The 21,953-nt window shown below is 42.1% G+C and overlaps 1 protein-coding gene across 7 annotated transcripts in view; it reads right to left on the bottom strand.

Moving 5' to 3' along the window:
* Positions 1-4,633: 4,633 nt before the first annotated feature.
* Positions 4,634-21,953, bottom strand: part of Agbl3 (AGBL carboxypeptidase 3) — an 82,849-nt gene continuing 65,529 nt past the window's right edge. For 4 of the 7 annotated variants that reach the window (XM_017592971.3, XM_063286921.1, XM_039108622.2 and 1 more), the window contains 2 exons: positions 15,858-16,086; positions 4,634-6,144 (listed from right to left, as the gene is read on the bottom strand). In XM_017592971.3, the coding sequence (XP_017448460.1) occupies positions 5,553-6,144; positions 15,858-16,086 (821 nt within the window). In that variant the 3' untranslated portion in view covers positions 4,634-5,552. Of the gene's footprint in view, positions 6,145-12,793; positions 15,503-15,857; positions 16,087-16,124; positions 16,492-21,953 lie in introns of those variants that run through there. The other 3 variants (XM_063286922.1, XM_039108624.2, XM_039108623.2) reach the window with 3 other exon arrangements.

The following is a 21,953-nucleotide window of genomic DNA, read 5'->3' as shown; positions in this document are numbered from 1 at the left end:
AAAAGGTGACACAGGAAATCAGCGTCCGGGGAGTCGATTTTCTCCTGGGCTGCTTTCTAATGTCAGGCAGAAACCAGGGCAGAGGAGAGAAGCTGCAGCAAGAGCTCAGAGCTAGTGAGCTCTGCCTGCGCGCAGGCAGCCGTGTTCAAGTAAACAGCTCTCTGAACTTTGATACATTTGTGCTGACTGATGTCACTATCAGCTGATTTCACTTTCGTTTTTTAACTTGCCTGTGTCTTATGACTTTTCAGAAACAGTGTAAACAACTTCTTGTTGCTCACGGGGACACATGACCCACATGGGCGGCACACACCACCTGAGCAGTGAACCAGGCAAGGGTCCCGATTTTACTATGCAAAGCCCATGCCAGCTTCCAAGAGCTCCAGGGGATTGCGATCCAGAGAAACACGACCTAGAATCTTTCTAGGGAGGGACCTTAGTTCATGTAGCCAAGCTTCCGGCCAGTGTAGCTCGCGGAGCCTGGGTCCTCTCTACTCATTCCTTTGGAAGGCATGTTTGTCCTGAACTCTCTTTTCAAAAACCAGTGATGATCTTGACCGTGTTTCTGGATTGCAAACTTTGCTGTTAGCAAAGTCATGCCTAACAGTTGTGGATCGCAGCTACAGAAACACTGTGATCCCACTTCAAAGTAAAAGAGAAAGAAAGCTTTTACTTTTGAAATCGCAGGAGGGGACCTTTGACCTGGGTTTACAAATTGCCTCCTTGCTCACATGATCTCTGGAACTTTGGACTGGGTGAGCTTGGGAAAGACTGTAGACAGCTCCCAGAAACACTAAACCCTCCAGGGATTCCCTTTGTCTCCGTGCTACCTACATTAGATCTCTTATTTCTGGATGCCGGGTGTTTCTCTTTCCTGCTGTGTTCACTTTGGGTAGAATTAATCCCAGGTGATTTCTTGAGAAATGAGGGACACCAAAGTGTGTGTGTGTGTGTGTGTGTGTGTGTGTGTGTGTGTGTGTGTGTTGTTTGTTAAACTGATATCTTTATTCTATTCTTAAACATGTTCAAAGTTGGAGGGAGTATACCCTTTTTCCTTAAACGTAGTTTTGCTGTGCAGTATGGAGGCTGTGTTCCATGCTGTCTACCTGTTCCGGTTCCTGGGAAGTTCACAGTTGGCCTCCTTCCCCTCGCTGTCCTTTCACCCTTTGCTATGTTAATGAACTCTTTCTAGGAAGAATGAAATGTCAACCATTCTGCCATTTTCAGTTGGAAGCCCAAGTCCCCCACTCCCATTTTAATTTTAGGCACCATTTTTGCCCCTGAACTTCCCAAATCAACTCAGGAAGAGTTTCAGAGTCGTTGCTCTTCGTGTGATTTCCCGAGACCTCCTGTCTGAGCGGTTTCTGTGGAGCTGCATTTAGGGACACTGTTGCCTCTCTTGAAAGACATGGCTCTTCTTAGAGCACTGCCAGCACTCTAGCCTGGTCTTTCCAGCTTGACAGTTCATTCCCACGTGGGTCACCTCATGAGGAAGCTGGGCAAATGTGACTGGGTCCAGTATGTCTGGCCTGCAGTCCTGGGGAAGAGCCTTTGTACTGTGGTTGGGTGGAGGAGCCCGTGACTAACCTCCTTGTTGTCCCTGATTGGAGCACCTTGACTCTGCAGCTTGGAGAGGGAGTGGAGGAGAGAGGAAGTCACGTGGCGAGCCCCTCACTGTTACTGTGAAGGCTGAGTACCTTTGCTTGAGTGTGTATATTTCCTCTGTCACATTTTATTGTGTGTGTGCTCATACACCACAGTGAGACTGTGGAAGTCAGGACAACCTGCAGGAGTTCTCTCTCTCTCTCTCTCTCTCTCTCTCTCTCTCTCTCTCTCTCTCTCTCTCTGTGTGTGTGTGTGTGTGTGTATGCGTGCGCGTGCACGTGGCTGGAGGGAAACAACTTTACATGCTGAGATTCTCAATGGCTCTGAAATGTTTTTAGGACCATAGCAGAATTTTAGCAGAGCCAGTGTATGTGGCATGAATTCCAGAATGGTCACACCTTGGCTTTGAAGTAGCCTTTTGTAAATAGTTAGTGGTTGTTCTCTGAGTTTTATGGAGTTGCTCTTCTAAAGGACTCTCAGAGCTGTCACATAACTTAGATAGGCCTGGCAAGCCAAGAAGTCTCATTGGCTGAAAATTGCTTAGGTAATGGCTCCTTCAGACAACTCCTACATCAGATAAGATTTTGATATGTGGAAACTGACTAGCTAAAAGTGCCTTTTGTATGACAATAAAGAGGCTATGCCAAAAAAAAAAAATGGAGTTTGTCCTTGGCAATTAAAACATTATATGTCAGGGTTGGGGATTTAGCTCAGTGGTAGAGCGCTCGCCTAGCAAGCGCAAGGCCCTGGGTTCGGTCCCCAGCTCCCGGAAAAACAAAACAAAACAAAACAAAACAAAAACAACAAAAAACAGCATGTATCTGAGGGATGAATGAGTCAAAAAAGAAATAAGGATTTTTTTGTAAATTCCTGGAGTCAAATGGAAACATAGCATGCAGAACCTCTGGGACACATTGTGAGCAGTCCTAAGAGGGGAAGAATTACAGCTCTAAGAACCTACACCACAAGATCAGAAAGATCACAAGTAAATGGCTTGATGCACCTCAAGAATTTGGAAAAATAAGAACAAGCCAAACCCAAATCCAGTAGACAGAAAAAAAATAAAAATCAGAGCAGAAATTGAAGGAAAGAGAATAATATGTAAAGCAGGAGATGTAGGAAGTTATAGAACTGGTCTTAAAGACAAAAATCATACAATCGTCTCGATAGGTGCAGAGAAGGTCTCTGACAAAAATCCATCGTGTCCTCAGGACTGAAGGCCCTAGAGAGAGCAGGACTGGAGGGGACCCAGGTCAGCATGACAAAGGCTGTGTGACAGACCCACGGGCAGCATCATCCTAACTGAGGAAAGCCTCAGTTGTCCCTGCCGATGTGAGCTGAGCTTTCACTAGTGTCTTTTGGATTCCGAGCCCTTCCTTTAGTTTCTGAAGAGTTCACAGGTCTCTGTTACTCATCCTCTCCCACTGCCTCGCTGTACCATTCAAAGTCTCTGCAGCTTAATCTAATTACCTTCCTGGAGGAGCTAATGGAGGTTTAACGCTTGGGCTTAATCTTCAAGGAGGAAGTGGAGGCTTTCCAGTTGTACTGCTAGATTCACACAGTAAAAATCAGACAGGATGAATGGCCTTTATGGAGGAGCTGCATACTTGAAAAATTTAAGTTAAACATTATAACCTGAAGAGCGGAGTGTGAAAACAGCCTACGAATATTTTTCGAAATCTGTATGTCAGGTATTCATAGCAAATAAGACACAAGGGGAGGGGTTGTTAGATGGCTCAGTGGGCATCAGCACTTGCTGCAAAGCCTGACCATGTGAGTTCCCTCCCTGTACCTGCATGGTAGAGGGACAACCGACCCCAGCAAACTGTTCTCTGTTCTTCACTTGTCTGCTGGCATATGTGACCCAACAGTGCACGGACATACTACATTCCCACCCACGAAAAGGAATGGTGTAGTAAGACATTTTAGCAAATGATATCCATAGCTGTGGGATGTCCGTGGGCTGTGCTGCTGCCAGGGGCCATATGGATCAGAATGCTCTGTGTAGCCGTCTGAGGCCATGATGATGTCTGCGTCTGCGCTGCTGCTGAGGGCTATGTCTGGGTCCGTGTTCCTACTGCAGCAGAGGTCTGTGCTGACGTCCGTGGTCTGTTCTGCTACTGGAGACCATGCTGAGGCCCATGGCTCAGGCTGACCGGCACCAGAGAGTACGCGGATGTTTGTGATCTGTGCGCCTGCTGACTGTGAAGGGCAAGGAAGCGACTTTTGCCACGGTGTTGACGACTGCAGACTCACAGTTAGGAGAGAGGGGTATGGGAGGCTTCTGTGACAACAGCTAACCCCCACCGCCACAAGGAACAGCCTAGACAGAGAGGCACTGAAGAGAACTATTAAAAACCGTGATGTGGATGGATACTGGAGTGTAGCTCTCCACAGTTGATGGCCTCTGGCAGGGGCGAGGGTGGAAACGGACTCAATTTTCTTTAAGGGGCTGGCCACCAGGCCTTTATACTCCATTGAGTACATGGGCAACAAAAATTGGACTTGTTAGGTATTTTTGTTTTAGTTCTTTTTCTTCTTTTGGGGGGGGTGGTGGTGGTGGGAGAGGCCACAAGGGTGCCTGGGGAAACCTGGGAGTAATGGGAGGAGTGTGTGCTCAGGGTTCATGATGTAAAATTCCCAAATAATTAATACAGATATTATGAAAAAAATTGATACAGGGGGAGTTACTGTGAGGGCAAGGAAAAAGGAAGTAATAAAGAGAATATCTCTGCACTCCTCAGTCTTCTGAGAAACCAGTTTTGTTACTTTGGTTATACTCACAAACATATTCAACTCTAGAGTTTATAGTCTCAAACTTTTATACAATTGAAGTTTTGTATAATGAGTGGCAACAATGTAGAGTTCCACAAAGTTTAGGCTCTCCTCAATTTATGACAAATAGGGCAAGTGGCTTTTGAAGCTTGCATTTTACCATGATGTCAGTTAGCAAGGTGAGAATTCCTCCTGAAAAACCTAGGGAGCTCTCTGTGAACCTAGGCGCCACACTCACTCCAGGAGACCCTCCTTGAGCTCCTTGTGTTTTTATTTTTGCATGATACCCGAGGTGTGAACTAGGGCTTCCCCACACAGGCAGGTAGTTCTCTGTCACCTAGCTACACACGCAGTTTCCTTCCCCTTTGCCTGAGCCTTTTGTTTAGAGACAAAGTTTCATTAGGTGGCTGAGACTGCTCTTGAACTCCCATTGTAGCCCAGGCAAGCGCTGAACTTGTGATCTTCCTGAGTCAGGCTTCTATGCAGATGGGATTGTACCTTGCACCCCTGGACCTGAGTGCTCACCACCTTATGACAAATGTGAGATGCAGGACTTGTTTCTGAAGTATCTTCTTGAAGAACTGGCTGGAGGCGTGGCTTTGCTGATTCTGGAAGAATGGGGACTTCTAATCATTTACAACATTGCTTAATCATGAGCGGTAAAATGACTTTGGAACCATAATGTATTTTCATGCCGTTTGGTTCCACCTTTTGTGGTCTGTGCAAGCAGTGTTTTTAATATGTCCTATTTTATCACCCGGAGGTACACACATTAGTGTACTATGCATTCCTAGTCAGGTACTATTAGGATTTATTATCCTGCTGTTTTTAAATATTGCCCAAGCTAGCCTTGAGTCCCTGATCCTTCTGCCTCCACCTCCCAAGTTCTGGGATTGCTAGAATATGTGATCTTTTAGGGGGAGAAATCTTTTTATTTCTCCTGTGCTTTCTAGTGCACCAACTATATCAAAGAAACACGGGGAATGTTGGCTGCTGGTTCATCAAAGTGACTAATAGACTAAAATCATTAATAGTGCACGTCTCTCCCTTTCTTGAAGTCTTAGTTTTTTGGTGTTATATGCATACATAATTTTGGTAGAAATCAAAAGTTTTGAGCTCTTTCCCATGTTGATACAAATATGTGTTTTAAACTTTATATTTTCTCTGGATTTTTAAGATCTCTGAAAGATGTTTCCTCTCAGGAAGTTGGGATTTGTAAAACTCTGTAGTTTAGTAGCCACATGTGCATGTGAAGGGGGGAGGGCTGGGAGGGGCTGCTGTACTTTTGCTGTCAACACATCTTGCTCAGCCAGAGTTCTTGGAGGAACTTTCAGCTCAGCTAACTGTTCCTCTGGGACTTCAGGTGGAAAGCTGAGCGGGCCATTCCTCTCACTGGGTTTCTTGATGCCTCTGCTTAGATAAGGAATTCTCTGCTCAGAGCTCCTCACGGTGGATTCTTTAGGCGGAAGAAGACTGCTACCTCTGATGACATTTGTATCCACTTTAGAACTTGAGGGAACAGTCTCCCATTTGCTGGTGGCAAGCTGCCCTTCCTTAGCCTTGTTGACCCAGAGTTCAAAATGCTTTGTCTTCTTCTGAAGATTGCAGAGAGGTGATAGACTTTCAAATGACCCCTGGGTCACAGACTGGAGCCATTCAGAGTTATCTGTCATAAGATTCGTTTGGGCTTTAAAAGGGAGATTCCTGGTTGGTGCCCAAGGTGTGCTGTATCTTCTTTTATTTATGCAAGCAGTTGGAATAAGTCTAGAAAAGAAATGAGATGTATGAGTCTTTGCCTAGTGTGTACCTACTTTGTGGTCCTAGGGATACTGTCACAATGTGAACTGTATAGTTTCCCTCGGGTAAGCTCATTGTCCATTAGGACTTTACCCTCATCTTTAGGAAGATGGGGGATGTCTTCATCCCTGGTTCTAAGTGTTTGGCTGTACTCCAGTCCTGTTCTAAACATCCAGAGGATGTAGTAATCTGGATACCTTCTTCAGTACTCACTGACTTACCATCTGGTCTATGCTTTGCCATAAAAATTTAGTTTATCCCATTAAACTAGTTGTATTATACATGATATAAGTTGTTTTCTTTTTTCTTTCCTTTTTTTTTTTTAGACTACTAGTAAAGGGGCCAAAGAGCCTAAGAGATAGAAGTTTCTCTCAAGAGGGAGAGAGTTCTAAATCATTAATTGTAACTACTTAGCACTCTACTTTTCCTTTAAAATTCAATTTAGCCAGGGCATTTTAGCTATAGTTTCATTAAAATGTTAAATTGCGAAGTACTTGTAGCATCGTGTGCATTTAGAAGAATAGAGACAGATCTTTGTCTATCTTCCTTCATCTGGCTCCCTCTAGATGTGACATTGTGTAAAGCCACAGTGAAGCAGCAGTGTGAACAGACTGTCAACTGGTGTGGACACACACAACCATGCCTCCGTGCGTGAGGGCAGTGCCCACTTCTCTCCTTTCTTGACTCCTCCACTCCTGGAAAACATTAACTTCTCATCCAAATTGTCAATCTGTTATTTCAAGAATGTTATGTACATGGAATCACGGTGTGCAAACTTTTGGAATTTATTTTTCTCCTCAACCAGTATAATTCTTCAGAGTTCATTGTTCTCTCTTTTTTCTTTCCTTTTCTTCTCTTTTCTTCTCTTCTTCCTTCCTTCCTTCCTTCCTTTCCCTTCCTTTCCTTTTTCCTTTCCTTTCCCTTTCCTTTCTTTTCCTTTCCTTTCCTTTCCTTTCCTTTCCTTTCCTTTCCTTTCCTTTTTATCTGAGTAGTAGTCCATGGCATGGATATACTATGGTTAAATGAGTCATCCATGGAAGGACCTGCGGATCACTTATTTCTAGCCTATGGCATTTCAAATGAAGCTGAGTAAACATCTGTAGGCAGCATTTTGTGGGAACTTGTTTTCATTTCACCGGGATTACATTCCAGGAAAGCAGTTGCTGGTTAAATGGCAGTTATATATTTATTTTTCTGTTTTGTTTTTGAAGACTCTTGCTTATGTTGTCTGGGGTAGCCTTCTAGTTCTGTCCCCACCAAGCACTAGGCTTACAGTCACATGTTATCATACCCAGCCATCTGATATGTAATTAAGAAACTATCTAACTGTTTTTCAGAGTGGTTACCACATATTATGTTCCCATCAGCAATATGTAAATAACCCAGTGTCTGCATCCTCACAGGCACACAGTGTTCTTGTTGTTGCACGTTCCTCCTAGCTATTCTGACAGGTCAGCAGTGATAGCTTATTGTGAATTCAACTTGCATCGTTCATGCTAGTATGTGTGGTTATATGCCCTGTATACTGTTTAGTTAGATCTCTATTCTTGTCTTTTGCTTGTTTTCTATTGACATGCTTTTCCTTTTTCTTTTCTGGAAACTTATTTTAAATGATATGTATGCCCGTGTATGCGTGTGGGGTTATGTGCATGTGAGTACAGGTGCCTTTGGAGGCCAGAAGAGAGTGGTAGATTCCCTGAAACTGGGATTACAGGTGACTGTAAACTGTCCAATGTGAGTGCTGGGACCAAACAGGGCCTTTGCAAGAGCAGTCCATGCTAGGATGGCTTGAATATACTTGGCTGTTAACGCTGAGCCACCTCAGTAGCCCTGAAATGGGGTTTTTTTTTCTTTTTGACTGTTGAATTTGAGGGTTCTCTTCCTCCCCCATCTCGGTGTGTGTATACATGTGCATGTGTACATGTCTTAGTTAGGGTTTTACTGCTGTGAACAGACACCATGACCAAGGCAACTCTTACAAGGACAACATTTAATTGGGGCTGGCTTACAGGTTCAGAGGTTCAGAGTTCTACATCTTCATCTGAAGGCCTTTAGGAGAAGACTGGCTTCCAGGCAGCTAGGATGAGGGTCTAAAAGCCCACGCCCACAGTGACAAACTTACTTTAACAAGGCCACACCTCCTAATAGTGCTGCTCCCTGGGCCAAGCATATTCAAGCCATCCGAGTATGGAATGTTCATGCATTTGTGTACAGACACATCTGGGGGCTAGAGGCTAACATTAGCTGTCTTCCTCAGGTGCTCTCCACATTACTGTTTTTTTAAGACAGAGTCCCTGAACTTGGAATCACTCTAGGACTCACCTTCTTATATTTTTGGTTGTGAGCCTAGGCTTTAACGGCTGAGCCATGTCTCCAGCCCAGGACACACCTTCTTATACATGTAATTGACATAGACTTAAAGCAGTAGTTCTCAGCCTGTGGGTCATACACCCCCTGGGGGTTGAAGGACTCTTTCACATATCAGATAGCCTCCCTATTAGATGTTTACATTATAATTCATAACAGTAGCAAAATTACAATTATAATGTAGTAACAAAAATAATGTTATGATTGGGGGGGGTCACCACAACATGAGGAACCGTATTAAAGGGTGGCATTGGGCAGGTTGAGAACCACTGACTTTGCTATAAAAATGTACTGTGTTTATTCTACTAGAGTAGTTTAGGTATACAGCAAGCCACAGAGATTCTTCTGTTTTTTCCTTCCAACACTAGTATTACAGACATGCCAACAGACTTTTCCTCAGGTTTTCATGCCTGCATGTCACTGCGAGCACTTTATTGATGAACTGCCTCTGTGGCCATTGAGGGTTCTTTAATCAAGATAATATTATTTTGTTGGTGTGGTTTGCAAATATTTTTCTATTTTATAATACTTAAGTTAAAAACATTATGTGTATGGGTGCTTTGCATGCTCATGTTTGTGCACACTTGTATACCTGCTGCCTCAGAGGCTAGCAGAGAGGATCCAATTCTTTGGAACTTTAATTACAGAGCGGCCGTGTGATTGCTAGGAATTGCACCTGGTCCACTGGAAGAGTAGCCAGTGAGCTGAACCAGAGTCGTCTCTCCAGCCTCTCTCATGGCATCGAAGTATGCTTTTGTGTTGTTTTGTGTTTTGGAGATAGAACTATAATATAGCCTTGGATGGAATGGTATTCACCTGTTAGCCCAGGCTAACCCTTTACTCACAGCAATATTCAGGTATTAGTGTTGGGATTACAGGTATGAATTACCATGCCTGGCTTCTTTTTACACAGGGTGTCAGCATTTTAAGTCCAACTAACATATTTCCCTTTCTTTTTTTTTTTTTTTTTTTTTTTGGTTCTTTTTTTCGGAGCTGGGGACCGAACCCAGGGCCTTGCGCTTCCTAGGTAAGCGCTCTACCACTGAGCTAAATCCCCAGCCCATATTTCCCTTTCTATAAATCATATTTTTGGCATTAAGTCTAAGAAATCTTAGCTTAGCCTTATATCTGAGGATTTTTTAAATGTAAATATTTTGTAGTCTTATGTTGTGTATTGAAGACCATGCTTCATTTTTAATTAATTAAGGGATGAATGTAAGCATTTTTGTTCTTTATAAAGGCAGTTCAGTATATCTGTGTGGGTCTGCTCAGTTCCACAGATGTGTCTTCTTATTCTTCAGTACTATTGTCCATTTCTGTAGCTGTAAAAACGCCCTTGAAATCTACGGTCAATTCCCTTTGCTAAATTGTTTTTGATCCTTCAGTACTTTTTTAAATAAAAAATTTACATTAGCCTTAATTAGGTCTGTAACAATTCTGCTGAGATTTTGATAAGAATTTGTGTGGAACCCATATGTCAAGCTGGGAAGAGCAAATGTCTTGACTTTTCTAATCCACAAACACGTTGTATCTTCCCCATTCAGTTACATATTGGTTTTCACTATTTTGTTATTCTCAGCTCCAAGCTTTGCATATATTCTGTAAGTTACAGATATGTACTTCAATTTTTTTGAGAAGTTCAAAGTGGATTTATATACGTAGTTTTAGAAGTCACATGTTTAATTTTTATAGATAGAAATATGACCATATTGTCATATATTCTGAGACCTAGGACTTGTTAGGAAGTTTAAAAACAAGTTCCTTGAGATAGTCTACATAGGTAGTACCACAGACAGAGCCGTACCTTCCCTTCTCTTTCTCCTGTCTGTTGCTGTAGTGAGAGCACCTGCACAGTGGCGAGTGAGCGTGTGTGAGTGGTAATGGTGGACTCCATTGAGCTGCATGAGGCCCTTCTTTTAAAACCATGAATATTTAATCTTGTCAATATTTGTGCCAATTCATATCATAATGTGAATTTTCTCCTCTACCTTGCAAACACCGAGGGTTCCGCTGTGAAAGCACTGAGCCATTCTTGAATTGTTGAAGCCCAATGCCAAGCGGTGAGTCACAATTCTTTTAAAATGTAGTACTGAACTCTATTTGCTAAGAGGGTTCCATTTCTTGAGTTTCTATTTTGGTTCTCTCTTTGGCTGATTTTGGTGTCATGCCAATAGTAGCTTCATAAAATGAACTACAAATTATTTTCCCATGTTCTAGAAGACACTGTGCAGAACTGGTGGTAATTATTCTTTAAATCTGTGGTTTTTAACCTGTGGGTTGCAACTCTTTGGTATTACATATCAGATATCCTGCATATCAGATATTTATAGTATGATTCATAACAGTAGCAGAATTACTGTTATGAAGTAGTAATGAAATAATTTTATAGTTGGGGGTCGCCACAACATGAAGAACTGTATTTAAGGGTTGCAGCCTAGAGTAGGAGTCACTGCTTTTAATGTTTGATGAAATTATGCTGTTAAACCATAGGCCTATGAAATTCCCTTGGGGCTGATTAAAATTATGAATTCAGTTTTTCCATACATAAACACAACTTTGTAACAGTAATCAAACATATAAGAATGATGAAAGGAGTCATGAATCTCAGAGGGAGCGGGTGAGACATGAGAGGAGTTGAACTAGGGAAGAACGGGAATGATGTGCAGACAGTCCTCAAGAATCAGGAAAACCCTCTGAGTTGAAAACCAAGCTAAAGGGGTTGGGGATTTGGCTCAGTGGTAGAGCGCTTGCCTAGCAAGCGCAAGGCCCTGGGTTCGGTCCCCAGCTCCGGGAAAAAAAAAAAAAAAAAGAAAACCAAGCTAAAGGGGCATGAAAGCATTCTATTCCACAGGTTATGACTCTGTGTGTGTGTGTGTGTGTGTGTGTGTGTGTGTGTGTGTGTGTGTGTGTGTTGTGAGCTAGAGGAAAGCTGTGGGAGTCAGTTCTTACTTTCCATCATGTGGGGTTCAGGGGTGGAACCTAGGTCATCAGGCTCCTTCCTTTCTTCTCCCTCTCTAAGTCTCTCTTCTTTCTTCCTTTGACAGAGTCTAGCTATGTATCTCAGGCTGACCTCAAACTCACAATCTCCCTACCCGACACTGTTGTGTGCTGGCCCCCATACACAGTCTTCTGCAGGGCTTCTGAACGTACCTCTTTGATAGCCTTTGAGAGGTTTGTATGTACTGCCTATGCAGGATATCTTAACGTAGCGCTGGTTCAGTATTGTCTGACCTAGTTCGAGGGAAACTCAGAGACCTTCCTCCCCTCTGTATTTCTTTATTGTCTCACATTTATAACTGCCCTACATGTTTCCTACAAAAATGACAGTACTATACAACCTTTGTTTTAATAATCAAGTATAATTTGTTTATTTATTATTGTTAATTTATTTATTTACATTTCAAATGTTATCCCTCTTCCCAGCTTCCCCTCCACAAGCCCCCCCCCCATCCCTGCCTCCCTCTCCTTTCCTCTATGAGGGTCCTCCCCTACCCACCCACCAACTCCTGCCTCAGCGGCCTAGCGTTCCCCTATCCGGGGTCATCAATCCTCCACAGGACCAAGGGGCTCCCCTCCCATTGATGCCAGATAAGGCCATCCTCTGCTAATAGGATGGCCTGGAACCATGGAAACCCCCTGTGTACTCTCTGGTTGGTGGTTTAGTCCCTGGGAACTTTGGGGTGTCTGGTTGGTTGATGTTGTTCTTCCTATGAAGTTGCAAACCCCTTCAGCTCCTATAGTCCTTGCCTTAAGTTCCTCACTGAGGTCTCCATGCTCAGTCCGATGTTTGGCTGTGTACAACTGTATCTGTATTGGTTGCCCTCTGGCAGAGCTACTCAGGGGACAGCTATACCTGGTTCCTGTCAGTAAGCACTTCTTGGCATCAGCAAAAGTCTCTGGATTGGTGTCTGCAGATGGGATGGATCCCTAGGTGGGGCAGTCTCTGGGTGGCTTTTCCTTCAGTCCCTGCTCCACTGTTTGTCCCTGCATCTCCTTTTGACAGGAGGAATTCTGGGTTAATAATTTTGAGGTGGGTGGGTGGCCCTATCCCTCAGCTGGGTCCATGCCTACCCACTGGATATGCTCTTAATAGGTATTTGGCTAAAGTCCTCCCTGTTGGGTCCTGGGAACCTCTTGGGTCCCTGGCATCTGGGACTTTCTAGTGGCTACCCCCAGTTCCCCCTCCCCGACTGCTATACACCTACTATTTACCTGTATTTCTGCTTATCATATTCTTCCTTTCTTGATATTTCTGTTATAATTAATTTGCTTACAAAGAAATTCTTTTGAGGTAGTCTTTGGTTAGAAGTCCCTTAGTTTTCTTCATCTGAATTGTTTACTGACTTCGCCTTTCACTTGGCACAGAATATTAGTCTAACAGTTCCTTCCCCACAATTGACAGCTTGGAGCCATTGCTCCCTGCCCGCCTGGGTGTGGGCTGCTCTTCTGCAGGAAAGGTACATGTTTCCTTTGGCTGATTTCAGTACTTGCTTTCTGTAGCTAAAGTCTGGTATTGCTAGTATCCTCTTGGTGATTTGCTGAGGTTACTGACTGAAGCTTTAAGTCTTTGTGCCAAGTTTCAAGCATTTCAGCAATTATTTCTTTGAATTCCTTTTCAGGTCTACTTATGTCACCTGTCCTTCTGAAACTCTAATGACATGAACAACAGGTTGTACATATTTTATCATCCCACAAGTCCCTCAACTTAATCGCAGGTCTCTGCTATTCAGCTGAGTAAGCTCTCTCCAGCCATGGGCTCTCTGCCATGCTGCTATGCTGGCAGCTGACTCTTTCTCAGTTTCAGCAATGGCACCTGGCTACTTTTAATATTCCCTTTAATTTCCTTCTTCGGCCCTTTCTCCTGTCTTTTCTCATCTCTCCTCTTCTGTCTTCCATCTCCTTTCCCCTCTCTCTTTTCCTTTCTCCTCACTTTTCTTTCTTGTCTTTCTCTCCTTGGGCTCACCTATGCCTCTTCTCCTTTTTCCCTTCCCTCTTTTTCTCTCTCACCTCTGTTCTCACCACACTATCTTTGCATCCTTTCTCTTCTCCACTAAACTTTTTATTTTTGTTTTAAATGTGTTTGCTGAAGCATTTCCATCATTACCATGCCAGAAAATTCTAATTTCACAGACATCTTTATATTTTGAAACTAGTTTTTAAAAATAATTTTTTAGATATTCCTAGTTCTTTTTCCTTGAGAATAATTTTTTCATAAAGTACATTCTGTGGCTAAGATCAAAAACTCAGGTGACAGCAAATGCAGCTCCCCTCCTCATCTCCCCACCTCTCCTCCCACCCAACTCTTTTTAAAAAGCAAAATACCAATAAAACCCCAAACAAACCAGAACAAAGCAAACAAAGAGTTCCTAGTTCTTAATATGACAATTCTTAAAACATTTTCTTATTATAAGGCTCTTATTTAAATCTTATAAAATCTTATTTTATAACATGACATATGTGTGGAAATATGTCTGTGGATACCAAAAGAGCGTCTTCAGTTCCCTGGAGCTGGATTATGGGCAACTGTGAGTTGCCATGTGGGTGCTGAGAACTGAACTTCAGTCCACTGTGTGGATTCTGTGGGCCATCACTCAGCCATCTCTCTAGCTCCCTGATTCATAATTTTGCTGATATTATCATACTCTGTCTCTCATTTGCCTACGTAATTCACATTGCTTTTTTCATATTTTAGTTGAACTATTAAACCCAATTCCTGTCACATAGTGCCTTCCCCATCATGAATGCTACAGCACTCCACTAGAAACTACAACTAACTGCCCCTCTTATGTATGATTTGATGATTATACAATAAAGGAATAAACATCAGGAAGAGGACCATCCCTCCCCACCAATACTTTATCCATCCAGAGGTTTATCAGTCACTTGCCATACTGAAGTATTATACAATATTTAATAATTTAAGTAGTTTTCTATTCTTGAACATCAAGGGTCTTTAATTTTTAACTCCTATAAGCAATACTGAAACAAATATTACACATGCATCCTGTTTCTGCTTTAGTTTTTTCCTTAGATCAACTTCCTAAAGTAGAATTTGCTTTAGTCAAGGTGTTCTGCGTGATCTGGTGCCTTAGGAGTGTGTGTAAGGTCCTAGCTCAGCTCCAAACACCACAGAGAGCATGAGAAGGAAGGGGGAAGAACAGTGTGAGTCAGTAGTTTTCACTAACATTGTTGAAATTCCTCCCACAGACACCCAGTCTGGGTCTCCACAATCGTGGAGAGTCTGCTACTAAGCCTCAAAATGTCAATGAGAATTAATGAAACATCGCATCATTGCTTTAGCTGTGATTTGTGAATGAGCAAGACTGAACATTTCTAGTGTTTGTTGGCCATGGTATTTCTTTTGTGAATTGCTTGGTTATAATCTTTGCCTAATTTCTCATTAAAATCTCCACAACTTTCTAGTTAATTTGTAGGCATGTAGTTAGGACTTTGGTACCAAAGATTTTCATGGAGTTTGAATCCAAATTCTTCTACTTATTGTGAGGCTTTGAAAAAGTTGTTTAATGTCTTTGCACCTTAACCTTGTCATAAGTAAAACGCAATGTGCTCGGACTGTCCTTTGTACCTCAGGGCTCTATGTCTGCAGAGCCAACCAAGCATAGCCTAGACAGATATTTAGAGGTGAGATTAGTTAGATCCATTGATGTGGAACAGTAAATATGGGCTCCCACTGGGCACATCTAGCACTTGGAAAGTATGCTATTAAAAGTTGTCAATAATACTATTATATTTATTATTTTATATGATTAAAGATAATATGACTTTATTATCTTTTATTTTTGCAGTTTTCTTTTATTTCCTTAGAGGTAGTTGTTTTTCATTTTTTAAAGAAATAATCCTTTTTCTGTCTTCCGCTGAGTACAAAAGAATTGAAGTAGCCAAGATTAATTATTATAATTCTGCTTCCATTCTTCAGGAATATAAGGTTTTAAAACATCTGAAAATTGGCAAGTTATGCTATAGTTAGCTTCTTTATGCTACTTTCTTCATATACACACACTAGAGTATTCTATACAAGTAATAGTCAAATCACCCTTGATAACTCAGCCCTTTACATACTAGATAAAGAATTATGACCTTGGGTTTGTGATGTAGTTTATGCGGTTTTAAGGTGCCTATGTTTGTTCCTAAAGGCACCAGACTAACAAGCTGTGCTTCCTTATAAAACTGTATTAAATAGTAAGGAACAGGATAGGGGTGGCTTGGAGGGAGAACATTTGCATAGCATACACAAGGGCCTGGGCTTGATCCCAGCACCACATAGGTAAACACGAGAAACACCATTGACTTACTCATGCTGTTGGAAGTTTGCTCTTGGATTGACTAGATTGTTCATTTGAGTAGATTTCATGCTTTTAGAGGATTCCACGATAGGGAGTAAGTACTGTAGTATTTCCTGAGTTCGAGCTATTCTTTTATCCCTGTAAATTCGTTTTTCATCATCTGTCCAATTTGTACCAGTCCTCTTGCTTTGGAAAGATGTACATCTTTTTGCTTTGCTTTTCAATTGGTGATTTGACTCTAGGGAGCAACCACAAATACATACACATATACATATATCTAGACATGTGATTATATTTATTTGTCAATCTTGTATTAAGCCAAATTCCATACCAAGGTGGAAAACAAGTAAAATATACAGTGACCCACAGGCTGAGAACTGCTGTCATAGGCCATTGTAAGGACTGTGAGTGTGAGCTGGAGGGCTTGGAACAGAGGAGTGCAACATGTGAGTTTTTAAACAAGGTCATGCTGGTTGCCAAGTTGAGAATTGCCCGACCATGGCAAAGGTGGACAAGCATAGAGACGTCTTGTAAGACTACTGAAGTGATTTAGGAGGTTGGTGGCTGGGAGTGTGAGAGTGAAGTGGTTCGAAGGGTAGAAGTGAGGTAGAGGTCCTGTGTATGTCTAGGGTTGTCTTCAGAACTGCAATAGGATAAGAGAGTAAGACAAGAATTAGTGGTGTTTGCTAAGCTTCAGAAGACCATGTTAGAAATCCCTTCATTACAATAGATATGGAAGAAGTGTTAATTACGATTCTAGAGTGCAATAATATTTAAAAACTAAAGGTACTAATGACTCTGAGTCCTCCACCCCTCACCAGTGTGGCATTGTGTGCTTTTGCCACACTCTTGGCTCTGAACCCTGAACTGTGCAGTTTGCACTGTGCAAACAAACCATGCAGCACCAACAACGTCTGCCCGCAACACTTTAGATTAGATTCATACCCACTGTATGTTACAAATTAGTGTGCATACAAGGTTTTCTGTGCTTATATACATAGAATAACTTTTAATAATGAAATAAACCTTTAATATTTTCCTACTATTATTCCTCACATAATTATCTAGTATATCTTTGGGTTACATTTTATCAGCAAACAAACATCCATCTCATTATTGTGAAAAGTTATTTTATAGCATTTGTGTGTTTAGATATACATGTGTGTGCAGATGCATGTGTGAATGAATGTGTAGGTAAGAGGACAGCTTTGAATGTCATTCTCTTCTCTTCCTCTTCCTCCTCCTCCTCCTCTTCCTTGTTCTTCTATTCTTTCTTCTTTCTTCTTCACTTTGAAACAGTCTTTTGATGGCTTGGAACTCACCAGGCAGCTATGCTAGCTGGCTAGTCAGCCACAGAAACTTGTCTTTCTTTGCCTCCTCCACTGGCATTACAAAGGTGCACCTCCATGCCTGGTTTCTGGGTACTGGTTTTACTCAGGTACTTGTCCTTGCAAGACAATTATTTTTACCAACCGAGCATTCTCCCTAAACATTATTTTCATCTTTAATAAGTGACAACATCACATGTACACTAAACTTGTATAGAAATAAATTTCATTATAGTTTATTATCTATAACTTTGGTGTGGCATATTTATTTTATACACTTGGGATCATGTAAACGTTTCTCAGGTGAAAGGGGACATGATAGAAAGTTTAAGAAGAAGACCTGATCTAAGCAATCAACTAACAAGGCATGTTCAGAAAATCACAGATTTGGTTTATAGAGGCTGATATGTGAGTTGAATGTGCTAAAGGTGCTCAAAACTAGAAGCTTTGTTTGTAATAATAATATTCTTAGTGGCCTCTCTAAACAGGAATGCTCTGTGATTACAAAATGATTAATACATATGGTTGGAATCAAACAGCTCAGGACACTGAAATGCTTGCAAGAAAGTTGTGTAATCGGTTTGCATTTTTGAAATCATGCTGCAGAATGAAAGAATAAAGAAAATTGAGATGAGAGTTGGGGGAACAGGTTAGGAGTTAAATGGAAGAATTCAAGGGATTGGGACAAATATTGTCTGAATTAAAGCAGAAGTATGTGGCTGGAGTGAGTGGAATCAGAAGACTCATTAGGCACAGAACGGATACGTTTTCATATGTGCATAGACTTTGAAGAATCCTTAGCCCTCAGTTGGATGTAGGCTCAGTACAGATCTTTTTCCAATCTGTAGCCTGCCGTTTTGTCCTATTGATAGTATCCTTTACCTTACAGAGATTCAGAAGATTAGGATGTTACTTAAATAAATAGAGAATGGCAATATAGTGTCCAAGATATAGAATTCAGGAGGAGAGAGGAATTATCAGTATGGTAAGACGAGCAGAAATACTCAGGGACCAAGGTAACAAAAAAGAGAAGCCCAGTAGACAGGCAACTATAGAATCGAGGAATGATCTAAATTGGAGATATAAACTTATGTTTGGTTGTTGAGTGAAGAAGATACATGCACAGAAGAGAATGCTGAGGAGAGAAGTACGAGGTGAAAAGGAAGACTAAGGATGACCCCTGGACCATCAGTGTTAGATACAGGTGGTGTTTGTTATGGTTCTCCTTCACATACATCATGAGATCAATGAGCTGAAATCAAACAAAGAGTAATGATATGGAAAAGTTTAAGATCTTAATAAATCAAGAGTGAGGGGAGAGAGGGGGCACGGGAGGGGAGGGGAGGAGAGGAGAGGGAGACTGTGTTTAAAACGTGCTAGGAACAATCAGAAGGAAGAAAACTAGAAAACCAGTGTGGTAAGGAATGATGGCTATAATTATTTCATGATATGCTGACACTAAGTTGTAATAGGTTGAGATGTACACAAATATGATGTAAGGTTGGTGTTTATTGATCATAGTTTGAGGAAGATAAGAAGTAGTCACTGAAACTATGCCACTGAGGAAATTGCTGGGCACAGAATCAGAACGTTCCTGGAAAATTAATCTGAAAAAAAATATTCAATTATCTGAGGAACTGCCAGATGGATCTGAAGAGTAGTTGTACCAGTGTGCAATCCCACCAGCAATAAGGAGTCTAGTGGTTCCTCAGAATATTGGAAATAGTTCTACCTGAAGACTCAGCTATACTACTCCTAGGCATCTACCCAAAAGATGCTATACCGTATCACAAGGACACGTGCTCCACTATGTTCATAGCAGCCTTATTTATAATAGCCAGAAGCTGGAAAGAACCCAGATGTCCCTCAGACAAAGAATAGATACAGAAATGTGGTTCATTTACACAATGTATTAAAAATGATATTAAAAATGAGGACATCATTAATTTTGCAGGCAAATAGATGGAATTAGAAAACATCATCCTGAGTGAGGTATGTACTCACTGATAAGTGGATATTAGCGTAACAGTTCAGAATACCTATGATACAGTTCACAGACTTTGTAAAGCTTAACAAGAAGGAAGGCCCAAGTATGGATACTTCAATAAAAGTGGGGAAAAATCATGACAGGAGACAGAGGGAGGGAGGGAATTAGATGGCAGGCCAGGAGGGGAATGGAAAAAAGGGAGGCATGATCAGGTATGAGAGGAGACAGGGGAGAAACCCAGAGGCCAGGAAAATGAATGAAAATATGCAGCAGTATGGGGTGGGGGGCGGAGGGAACCTCTAGAAAGTACCAGACACCAGGGATGTGAGACACTCCCAGGACCCAATGGGGATGACCTTAGCCGAAATGCCCAACAGTGGGGGGATGGGACCTGAAGAGACACCTCCAGGAGACAGACAGTGGGGGATGGGACCTGAAGAGACACCTCCAGGAGACAGACAGTGGGGGATGGGACCTGAAGAGACACCTCCGGGAGACAGACAGTGGGGGATGGGACCTGAAGAGACACCTCCGGGAGACAGACAGTGGGGGATGGGACCTGAAGAGACACCTCCAGGAGACAGACAGTGGGGGATGGGACCTGAAGAGACACCTCCAGGAGACAGACAGTGGGGGATGGGACCTGAAGAGACACCTCCGGGAGACAGACATGACTCCCATTTAAGGCATGGGGCCACCCATCCATCTTCAAATTTTTTTGACCCAGAATTGTTCCTGTCTAAAGGAAATGTAAGGACAAAAATGGAGCAGAGACAGAAGGAAAGGCCACCCAGAGACCGCCCAACTTGGGACCGCCCATGTGCCACTGATGCCACGTTGTGCTGGCAGACAGGAGCCTAGGTCCTCTGAGAGGCTCTGCCAGCAGCTGACTGAGACAGATGCAGATACTTAGAGGCAACCCTTGGACTGAGATTGGGGATCCCTATGGAAGAGTTAGGGTAAGGACTGAAGGAGGTAAAGGGGATGGGAACTCCATAGGAAGAACAATACTATCAATTAACCTGGACCCCTTAGAGCTCCCAAAGACTAAGCCACCACCAAAAGAGTATAGGAGGGCTGGTTCATAGCATATGTGGGCTGGTCTATAGCCCCTTCTACATATGTATCAGAGGACTACCTTGTCTGGCCTCAGAAAGATAGGACGCACTTAATCCTGTAGAAACATAATGCCCCAGGGAAGGGGGATGCTATCAGGATGAGGTAGGAGTGGGTTGGTGGGGAGCTCCAAGCAAAGGGAGGGGGGATAGGGTGAAGAACTCCTAGAGGGGAAACCAGGAAGGGGGTAACATTTGGAATGTAAATAATTAAAATAATAAAAATATTGATTTTTCTGAAGCAAGAAGAATGATTGATATGAAGTAATTTTATTTACTGCAGGAGTTGTAGAAGTTGAGGACATTTTGCCAGATCATCTATTGGGTATGTATTTGCATGTATGTGCACATGCATGTGGATGTGAAATGTGAATTAAAGCCATCTATTTAGAGTGAAGTACTCTTTAATCTAGGATGTGGATAGAGAAGGCCAGCTAAATTCATCTAGAGTTGGTTGCTAACCTCAGCTGAGTTAGAGAAACAAAAAGTTCTAATGATATCGACTGCCTGCAACTTGGTTGGTGTGCTGGCAATTAAACCCAAAAGAATGAATGGAATGTACCAGGGATTTATATGTGGTTACAAGAGCTTGTATGCGAATTATAGCCCTGAAGTTTGGAACTGGGTCAGCAATGGTTCCCTATCTCCCCAGCTTTGCTAGTTTGCCTTCCCAGACTCTGACTTCCAGTCTCATATAATGTGACTACAGGCATCTGATTATTTCTTGTATAGCCTCCCACTGAGAGGATGAAGAAGAAACTTGTTTACCAAAGGAAAACAGTAGTGATTATGGGTTCCCATGAGAAACAACTCGACTGCATTTCTGTTACTTATAGTGTAGACAGACCAAATGGAATTTCCATTAAAAGCAAATGGGAGTTCAAAAAGCAACACAATTATTAATTAAAAAATAAAGAGCTCCACAAATAGTCTACAAATGTACTTTAACTCATAGGCATGGGAACTGAAGGCAAGGATAAGCTATTGGCATTTGTGGGCATGTTCTTGTGGACTTTCTTTTTTAAAAACTTCAGTATTCTGCAATGGAGAGAAAACAGGGTGAGAAACTCTTCCTTCAATCCACTGTTCACCAACAATCACTGGCTTTCTTTTTGCTGCTTAGATCTCATCAATATTTAAGATATACTGATGGCATCAGAAGTTGTTACAGAGTGTAAGTAGAACATCTGTGGATGTGGAACATACTCCAAGAAGGAAATGGCTTCTGGGTGCCATGGGTTATTTCCAGAGCTGGTGGTCTGGATAAGCCGAAGAGTGGGGCACGCAGGGTACGGTATTATGTTGGTCAAGTCTAGAACAGATGACTTAGACATAAAACAGTTGCCTGTATTTGCTAGGAATTCATGTCTCCACTCTGCTCTGGCAAGCAGGGCTCATTTTTGTACTATCTCTCATCAGTAAATATAAACACATCCAGAACTGAAGTCTGACTGAGCCTTTCTTTAACTGATAACATAGTCCATATATTTTCTTCTTGATAAGTTCAATAAGGGGAAAGGACAGACTTTCTTCTTGTAAGAAACAGAGAAATAATGAAGACATGGTACTTCAAAGGGAAGGCAGAACAAAAAAAGGAAAAGGAATTAGCTCAGGCTAAAACTGACATGTTTTGGAGAAAGGGAAAATTGCAGAACTTTTATTTTAATATCATCAA

Source organism: Rattus norvegicus, chromosome 4, assembly GCF_036323735.1.
Source record: "Rattus norvegicus strain BN/NHsdMcwi chromosome 4, GRCr8, whole genome shotgun sequence".
Lineage (NCBI taxonomy): Eukaryota > Metazoa > Chordata > Mammalia > Rodentia > Muridae > Rattus > Rattus norvegicus.
This window is presented reverse-complemented; position numbering and strand designations above follow the sequence as displayed.